Source organism: Asterias rubens, chromosome 8 (genome assembly GCF_902459465.1).
Source record: "Asterias rubens chromosome 8, eAstRub1.3, whole genome shotgun sequence".
In the NCBI taxonomy this organism is placed as follows: Eukaryota; Metazoa; Echinodermata; class Asteroidea; order Forcipulatida; family Asteriidae; genus Asterias; species Asterias rubens.
In genome coordinates this window covers 13,619,865-13,629,872 of record NC_047069.1, presented here as the reverse complement: position 1 = coordinate 13,629,872, position 10,008 = coordinate 13,619,865, and the positions used below count along the sequence as shown (strand labels likewise).

Below are 10,008 nucleotides of genomic sequence, written 5' to 3'. Positions count from 1 at the left end.
GCGGGCATAAATACTGCGTTGTGCTGATCGACAGGTCAGACAATTTTCAGACAAATTGAGAGACAACAACAACGGACAGTTTATGGTTAATAGTTTCAAGTAGACCAAGGACTGCATCGCTAGATACGTGGAAAGGTGAGTATGATGTTAGTGGATGTAATATTAATGATGTAATGGCGGTGTTTGGAAGAAAATACAATGATTAAATGAATAGTTTTGCGATGTAGTCGGAGCTCGATCGAATCCGTACGTCCCCCGTAACGTAGAGCTGATGATCAGCGTGGTCTCTCCATCCACTTTATCATCAGTGCATGGTGCAGCACAGTACATTACAAAATAACAAACGTTTTAAAAATATTTTATTTTGGCGATTTGTTCGAGATTCATATGTCACGATATCGTAATCAGGCCGGCCATTGTCAGTGCATGTATGTTTCATTTAAATGTACTGTGCATCGTCTGGTGGCAGACTGACGACATCCGTCCGTCTGATGGTCTGATCTGACCATCTGACTGATGTGTCTCTCTGTCACCAGGGGCTACGGGCCCTCGCTAGGCCTACATTTAATACTGACACTCCGTTTGATTTGTCAATACTTCAATTTACAAATTCAAATTTTTAATATGGACAGGCTCTATTGCTACTTCACTACAGTACAAGGGAAACTTTCTCTTTTGGTCTTGATGATGATGGTGGCTGTCTGAAGTCACCGGTTGTGGGGCATCAATTTAAATAAAAAATTGCATCCCGCTAGTCTAAATGAATTCACAACAATTGAAATTAAAATAAAACAACTCCATGACAACAAGTTTTTATAAATACCTTTTTGTATATCTATAGTTATAGCCTATTTTTCATAAATTTAATGCCCAGTTGCACTCCATCCTACCGATGGTCGTAGGATGGAGGTTTACGATTAACGCAAATAGTGTGTAACATTCAACAACCATTCAAAAAAGTACAGGTTTTACAGAGGAATTCCTTACAGACCAAGTTAATTATTACATGAACATGACCTCATTGGAGAGGGGGGGGGGGTGGCTCATCATGCAGCATTCATCCAGAGACCGTGAGCATTTTATAAGATGTGTCTTTCCATTTTGTCTTTGCCATTAAACCTCCTTTCAATATTACCCCAAAATATGCGTTTTCAAATTAAAAAAGACCAATGGCATCACTCATGAGGCCAAACACACATTACAGGTACATCCGAAAATTTATTGACATTTTGACTTGTTGACATTTTGACTGATAGTAGTCACGATTTCGAACTTCTTCTTCTTCTTCTTAGATACATCATTTCGGGAAAAAAGTGCTAAAAACTGTCAAACCAAGTGCACAAATTTTCCTTCTTCAATCAAAGTCAAGAGATGCTGCATGCTAAGTACTTAGTGCTTACAGCTCTATTGCTTACCCCCATCAGAGCAACTCAAACAATCACATGATCTGCACATGTCTGCCAAATGTGACACTTCAGTGCACATGAAACCAACCTATTGTGTTTTTCTTTTGTTATAGGCCTAATCCTATTAGCTCAATTGTAAACAAACAAACATTCATTACAATGCCCACTGGGATCATGATGATGATTTAATTCTATACATACCTGTCCTTGGAGCTATTGCATAATCACGTGCTTGCGTTAAATTACTGTGCGCTTGAATGTCTTGGCTAAAAGCCTAGAAGAACTATATTTGGCGGTTGGCCAGAACATCCCTGCATAAATGACAGAATTTTTAATGGATCATTAGTATATAATATTCATGGAGGTAGAAATTATTTAACTGTATAGGGCCTGATGTTTCAATTAAACCCAAGTTTGAGATATGACCTTTTGAGATATATCCAATGCTTCCGACACATGCCTGACTGTTGTCCCATGCACTGGCTGGGTCAGGATGGGGGCTTAAGGAAAGTTACCCCCCCCCCCCAACCCCAAAAAGAAAACACTTTTATGTACTTGTGGTAAATAATTTCCCTTTTCCTTTTTTCCCGCTAACAACAAATTTGTTCAAAAAAAAGTTTGACATAAAATTAGATTGAGGCCTAATATTGATTTACATACAACAGATCATTTTTCTGTGCGTGGGCTGCCAATTTGTATGCGTTTGCTTACTTTGCAGATATTACTTGTTTTATTAGATATTTATTTGCCTTTTTTATTTGATGGTACCCGTACTTTACACGTACCACGTACATACTTCAGCACAGTGCTGTACAGTACACGTTACGGAATTTCCTTTTTCACAAGTAATGGATGCAGGAAAGACTGGTACGTGTAGTAAACATGATTTATTATGGTGCCGAATAAAAAACACTGGTCAATGTTTAATATATGCCTTGTAGCTTGACCGATAATGAAGTTCAAACCACTTTTTTTTTCTGTTAACATTTTTCTCATGAAATGAAGTCAAATTTGAGAAAATTATCTTAAAACCTACAAAAACAGCCAAAACATTAACCAACACGGACAGCCAAAAAAATTTACCAACATTCTAGACAATGTGATAATACCATGCTGAAAATTGGGGGGTCAAAATGTAAACAAAAATATAGGCCTACTAAGGCCAAGCAGCTGAAGCCCATTGTCAGAAGTATCTTCAGATAATGTGTATATGACCCTGGAGCAAGGGTCCTAGCTCCATGGTATGACATCAGATTCGACTACCCTTCCTACAATGAGAATGACACATAGGAAGTGTTTGGACTACATGGTGTCTGACTACAATCCAGGCAGATTTATGACAAGGACTTGTGACGCACTCTCTTTGAGTCAGAATGTGTGACATCACAGACTCTCATACCAGTGGGGTCAATATTTATATAACCTTTGTTTGTTTTCTTTACTCAGATGGCGGCTTGTGAAATGGGAGAGGAGAGCTGCTGTGCTGGGCCTAGCAGGGCACCAGCCAACAACAACTCGGAGTCGCAGGATAAGAAGGTACATTACACTTGAGCCATCCATCCCCCCCCCACACACACAACACACACAGACACCAATGCAACACTAAATGCACTCTTAGTACAGGCCAGGAGATTCACCTTTGAATTGAGGGCAAGGCCAAAATCACTTTCAAACAACATGTCCATTGGTCAATTTTAAAGTTTGCAAGAAAGTTCTGTAGGGTCACCAAGACCAGAGGCAACAGAGGACATGACCTCCTTGTATAACAGTGGCTTCTTTATACAGCCCTCATATCCGTCACTTAGTGATCGACAAGGCTTCATCGTTCAGTATTTTTCTGCAAGGTATTGTGGAGCTTAGTATATCCTTTACATAGCACCTCGTCAATGGTTTACAAGGTGCTGTGGTGCAAAATGCAACCAATCAAACCAGGCACGTCCTTAGATTTTCTTTTGATTTCTCCATCATCAGGCGCCAAGCGCAGAGTTGATGAGCCAATGGGCGGACACCATCAAGAAGGTTGTGTTTATCGTGGGAGGGGCCATCATCGTCTTTGCCGCAGCATGCAACTCCCTGACGTGGCACATGCAGTCATTCTGGGGAGCCTCTGGTGATTTCTGGAATCGGCATTGGATGAAAATATATAACGCTTTTGGAGGGAACATCTTCTTGCTTAGTGTGGTTGGTAAGTGCAAATTGATATTCACTACCTTATATGGAGACTGAGACAGAAACAGAAAAGGGAACACAAAAGATCTCTGTAGGAGAATTCTAAAGACTGGGCCCAATTTCATAAAGCTAGTAAGCACCAAAATTTGCTTAGCATGAAATTTCTTCTTTGATTAAAACAGGATTACCAACCAAATTTCCAATTGTTGCATGTTGCTTGTTACTAGTATTCACAAGGAAATTTGGTTGGTAATCCTGTTTTTATCAAGGAGACAAAGGACAGAACTTTTGATGTCTCTACAAGTCGGGTGCAAAAAATAGAATGGTTGTTTTAAAGTGTGTTTTGTCAAATGCAAGAAAAGGTTCAGTTGGGGTTTTCGTAAGTGTTGTTTTCAAAAATGAATTTGCTAAGTTATAACTTGGTTATCACTGTAGTTGATCATGATTATTATTTATTAGTGATAAAGTGTACCGACACCTGTAGTGTGTTATTTGTTGTTAGATTGTTGTTAAGTTTGTTTTTGTGATCGTTCTTTGCAGGCAGCCAAGCTGTGACTATGACATTTTACTGGTTGTTCAGTGGGTTCTTCTTGATCATTGACGTCACAGGCAAACCGGCCTTTGTGCTGAAGTACAAGATTCAAGACGACCAAAATATGCCGGTAAATATCAGCAGTGGTGAAGTTTTCTGGCTCGACGAAAGCCCTAACTTTCAACTGATGATCCCCTTTAAAAAACTATTGAAATTAGAAGAATTTTTTTTTCGAGAAGCAGATGAAAGATTAATCTTAGATTCTCCTCACTAACAAGAAAGAATAATTTTGTGAAAAGCTGCTTTAAAGGTAGCATAGGTAGCATAGGTCTAAAGAGAAGACAAGAGAGTAATGCTAAGTTTTAGATGTGAAAAGAACTCATAAGTTGGAGGGGGAAAAACAGCATTTAATTACATGTAGGTGGGGACTAAAGGAGCCAATCTAGCTGTGAGGGTCTGGATTCCAAAGGGGCTTAACGGTGCGACTACTCAGTTGTGACAGTACCACTATGCCTATGCCAACCAATTGTATGGATTGAAAGGCAGTTTAATCGTGAGGTTTTGGTCCGAGGTGTGGTATGAAATGTGGTATGCCAACCAAAACGTATGGGGACAAATAAACCACTACACAGGTGAGGTTCTGTGCAAGGCTTTTGTCCAAATGTGGACTTATACACCAGTATGCCAACAGAAAGCCAATCCACTGGTGAGGTTGTGGTCTGAGGAAGTTGGTACCAGAGTACACACAGGTCACCACTTTGTCACCACTCTGTAGAATCATTAACCCTCCTACTGTATGACCATTTAATATTGTCCGTACAGTTTTTAATGATACACCTGTACATGCACTACAGCCAGCAACATAATATCATGTGATATACACATATCATGTGGTGAATGCATCACAGAGCAAACCTGTCCAGTTGAACGATTAACGGTCAAATACTACATAGAGTTAGAAGTAGTACAAGCTGTGATTTTTCTTTCCTCCTCCAGGTGGCCTGGCTTAAGCTCAAGAATGCTCTTAAGACAGTTCTCTTTAACCAGATGTTTGTCAATCTGCCGTTCTCAGTGGTGCTTTACTTCATCATGCAATGGCGTGGTGGTAGCGTCCATGCCGATTTGCCGACCTTTAAATGGGTGCTTCTAGAGATTGCCGTGTTCCTCATCTTCGAAGAGATAGGATTCTATTACTTTCACAGGTAAACATTTTTCTATGTGCAGGAATTGTTTTCTTCCTCCAATTAAAAGGAGTGTTACCAAACATAGGCTGGGAAAGAACAATCAGGGCCAAATTTCTCGGCTTTGCTTACAGCTGAATTCTGCGCTTACCATCACAATAGACCTACACGGTTACAGTGCAAACACTGAATGTCAGCGCTAGATGTGTATTAAGAAGAAAACTTCTAGCAAACTGGGAGTAAGCATGTGCACAAGCAAACATTCCTTGCTAACCTGTTATGTGTAAATATAAGCTGACATAAGGCAGAGTTCCCTTAGGACGAGTTAAATTTGTTCGTATCCATATACGTTAAGACGCATTGAACCCATCCTAAGTTAGGACGAGTTAGTCGTCCTAACTCGAGATTTGTGAAATCGGCTGCTGCTTCCATAAGCATTTACTCTTTGCTCACAGTGTACGGGCCATGGTTGCCATTTTAAAACATACGCATGCACACTTTCAACCCTAACCTTCCGAGGATAGTAGTATGTTGAGATCACCTGTGGGCAAGAGGGCCTAGGGAGAAAGGTTCAAGGGGTCTGTACTTTACGCAAAAATGCTTTTTTATTTCAGAAAAAATTACTAAGAATTAACCTCAGGATGAAGAATTTTAAATTAACTTATTCAGTGTGAAGCTGGTGTCATCCTACCTTTGTAAGGGATGTGTTTGACGACGGGATCGGATTTTAATTTTATCCAAACTGGTTTCAATGAAAAGAATAAAACCAGCGGCTTAATCACAGTCAATCCTTAATCACAAACAAACATGATCTTTGATTAACTTTTCTGCTCTTGTACCCAGACTTCTTCATCACCCACGCTTCTACAAACACTTCCACAAGAAGCACCATGAGTGGACCGCACCCATCGGGGTGACGGCCATCTACGCCCATCCAGTGGAGCACATCTTGGCTAATATGCTACCATCGGTTATCGGACCACTCATCATGGGCTCCCACTTAGCAATCCTCTGGATGTGGTTTATTATCGTGGAGGGATCGGCTATTGTTGCTCACTGTGGTTACCATTTCCCATTGCTGCCGTCACCAGAGGCACATGATTTCCACCACCTGAAGTAAGTTTCGTTTGTATTATTTGGTACTCATGTATTTGGCTGAGTGGTTAAGATTGTATCAACCATTGTTGTTCTATTTGGTTGAATTATTTGCTTTTTGAGTGTTGATTGTTAAATTATTCTTTTTAAAAATTTAGATTCACCAACTGTTTCGGCACCTTGGGCATTCTGGACCGTCTGCACGGCACGGACAACCTCTTCCGTGGGAGCAAGAAGTACTCGCGTCACACCTTGCTACTCGGCGTTACACCCCTCTCCCAGACCTTCCCTGATGATCCAAAGGAGAAGCAGAAGCAGAAGCTGGAGACGAAGACAGACTAAAATAAAACGGTAAACTCCTCCATGGTGCTAGACACAGATCTCAACATCTCTTATTATGACAGCAGTATTTTGCATTGTGTTATACATTAACCTTCCCGAAGCCTGGTTCATACTTCCTGTGAGTGCCAATGCGAAGCAGATTTTGACATCACAGCCCGGTTTTTCGCTGCAAATATTTTGCAAGAGTTGAACACATTTAAACTGTTGCGAATTATTCGTTGCGAGTTTGTGACTTCAAAACTCGTATCACATTATCAGGAAGTATAATGCATGAACCAGGCTGCAGATGAGTCTTAACCTTTCAGAAATCTAATCTAAAATCTAAAAATAAAATTGCAAAAAATGGCCTGTTGTTGCACATCATTCATTTTCATGCAGTAAGCACGGGAAGGTTAGCAAGCCTTTTTGTGTTCTTACTGATGTGCTATTAAATGGACAGTAAGCACAAATTCAGGGTTTAAGCAGCCCTGTGAAATTTGGTCCAGGCGATATACTGTTGTGTTCCTAAACTAAAGAAATACAAAGTTATGTTCATGTGGGAAACAACTTTTAAGTTTTTTTTAAATAAATGTCTGATGTGTCTAGTGCCATCAACAAGAGAATTATCAAACTGGACCAGTCACTGATGGGTGAAGGTGTTTAAAGAAATAATAATGTTTATAGAATATAAGCTGCAGCACAATGCAAGGTTATAATAATAATAATATTAAAGAGGTATATATTATTGCACAAAACAAGATAGATTCTATCTTATTGTTTCGTGTCATCAGGCCGTCCGTTAAACTTTGAATCGGAAAAGTTTAGGCTGAATATCTAAGTGGGTTTTAAAATGGATAATTTAGCCTATACTCTGAATCTTTATGATAAAACAATAAAATAATTAGATGTCAATGTAAATAAGCGCATAATTCGTAAAAAGGGAATTGTAATGTCATTTCCTGACCTAAGTATGCTAAATGACCTAAGTATGCTAAATTACCTTAGTATGCTAAATGACCTAAGTATGCTAAATGACCTAAGTATGCTAAATGACTTAAGTATGCTAGTTAAAATGTTGGGAAAGAAGTTACTAACCAAAGCCCTTATTCATTGAGCTGCTTAAGCAGAAAACAGATTTTCTGCTGAGCAAAATTATGCAGGATACCAGTTAGAGATTTGTACACTTGACATGTTTTTTGGGGCTGGTAACCTTTTTCTTTGTTTTTTGTGAAACTGTTCTGCAGCTCCATGAAACTGGGCTTCTTTTTTTTTTGCTCGCTGGTTGGTCGGATAGACTAGTTTGTGCATTGAGACAACCCTGCATATGGTCATAGTGGAAAACTTCCATAACAGTGTTTTTGAGAAATAAGTTAAACATTTAGTTTTGATCTTGCAGGTCCAAAAGTGAAAAGCATTTAGAAGGCTCCGTAATTACAGCTGTGTTGGTTCACATAATGTGTGAATGTTGTATTCAGAACTCCAAAATAATCATTGCGTTCTATTTATGGAAATGTTAGTCGAATTGCTTATGTTGCTTAAAACTTATGTTAATTTATTTCTGTGACTTTTATTCATTTGTAAAATATATAATTTATGTTTTAATGTTTTTAAGTAATGTATATGTATACTATAATATACTATACTATGTATATGTATACATCGCAAAACGAGAAAAGCCCGATTTCACAGTGATTTTACTCTTTAACTCACTGAAGTAACCCACACCTTGATCCTCGTTATTTGACATTGTTTTCAAAATAAACCAAAAAGAGACAAATAAAAAAACTTGTCTACCCCACATGTTAAAAATTCTATAGCTAAAAACCATCCAAACAGTGTGGACAACTGCATTTTGAAACCAACCTTGTATGCCATGACAAAATGGGCGGACACAATGTTTTTTTAAAATGATTCTGCAAGACTTAGGAATCGGCCTATTTTAGTTTCCATAAGACCAATTTTTGAGCATTGCCATAAAGTATGGCATGTGACACATTTTCCACCAATCAAATGGCAAAGATCTGTGTTTGGTGGTAGACCTATATACATGTAAATGTAGTGCCAACACACTAACCCTATTCCTAAATCCCGTGCATGAAAATGTCTTAACTAATAAGGATTGAGGACTGTAGGCCTAGGCCTAACTAACTATTGCTTATAATAAAATTATACCAAGGGGCATTGAAGGGTTTTAATTTGTGTTAAAAATGTGTTTTACCTATAAAAATCTTTTTCTGTACAATAAATGTATTTTTATTGAGTGGTTTATTTTAAAATATGAGAGCACTTTAAATTGTAAAGCCAAAGATATTATTAAGCGCTTATTCTGTGCACAATAACAATGCAAAATGTTAAAGCCTTTATGTAGCATGGAGGTACAAACCTCCTTGGGTATAGTGAGTGACTGTGTAAACTTATATATACATGTACTTGTACTATTGTTTTGGCTTTTAGTAGTATGTAGAACTGGGTGGTATGAATTTTTATTATTTATCACAGCATGTGTGAAATTGCATGCTTGAAAATTATTTATCCAGAAATGTCTATGAATGAAGGTGTCATCACTAGTATTTTGGCTGCGAAAAATAAGACAAGGTTATTTTTTAGTTTTGTGAAGAAAGAACAGTTATATCTAGTCTCTGAGATTGTAAGATAAGAGTACCCGGTAGTTACTGTTTGGGGGGATATGAATTGCACAACGATTAGTGCTCAGGACAGTTTTTAAAGGCAGTGGACACTATTGGTAATTACTCAAAATAATTACGAGCATAAAACCTTTACTGGTGACGAGTAATGGGGAGAGGTTGATGGTATAAAACATTGGTGAGAAACGGCTCCCTCTGAAGTGCCATAGTTTTCGAGAAAGAAGTACTTTTCCACAAATTTGATTTTGAGACCTCGGATTTAGAACTTGAGGTCTCGAAATCAACCATCTAAACGCACACAACTTCATGTTACAAAGGTGTTTTTTCTTTCATTGATATCTCGCAACTTCGATGACCGATTGAGCTAAAAAAGATTACAGGTTAGTTATTTATGCATATGTTGAGATACACCAAATGTGGAATTATTACATGATCTGTGCATGTGGGTCAGTTGAGAAGAGTTTTGCAAATTCTTTTTGACCCAGTCTAAAATTAGGAATTTGATTTATTTGCTGATTCAATTAACTCTGTTCTTGTCAATCAGCAGAAATAGGGGGGGGGGTGGGCACTGTGTGATAGTAGTAAATACTAGTATCCTTACTTTTAATGCCCTCAGCCATGGAGAAAATTTATGACAAAAATGAAAAATCCTTGACTTG

General features: G+C 38.4%; 1 protein-coding gene across 1 annotated transcript; it reads left to right on the top strand.

The window, feature by feature from the left end:
- LOC117293602 (fatty acid hydroxylase domain-containing protein 2-like) lies at positions 1-9,435 on the top strand. Its single transcript, XM_033775960.1, has 7 exons — positions 1-135; positions 2,853-2,942; positions 3,378-3,591; positions 4,116-4,237; positions 5,104-5,309; positions 6,132-6,404; positions 6,542-9,435. Exons 2-7 carry the CDS (start codon positions 2,853-2,855, stop codon positions 6,723-6,725), a joined length of 1,089 nt encoding a protein of 362 aa, XP_033631851.1. The 5' UTR covers positions 1-135; the 3' UTR covers positions 6,726-9,435.
- The last annotated feature ends 573 nt before the right edge of the window (positions 9,436-10,008 follow it).

Coding starts and splice junctions, on each gene's coding strand:
- LOC117293602 (XM_033775960.1), top strand. CDS start 2,853: ATGGCGGCTTGTGAAATGGGAGAGGAGAGCTGCTGTGCTGGGCCTAGC. Junction 3,592..4,115: donor CTTCTTGCTTAGTGTGGTTG/GTAAGTGCAAAT, acceptor CGTTCTTTGCAG/GCAGCCAAGCTGTGACTATG. Junction 4,238..5,103: donor AAGACGACCAAAATATGCCG/GTAAATATCAGC, acceptor TTCCTCCTCCAG/GTGGCCTGGCTTAAGCTCAA.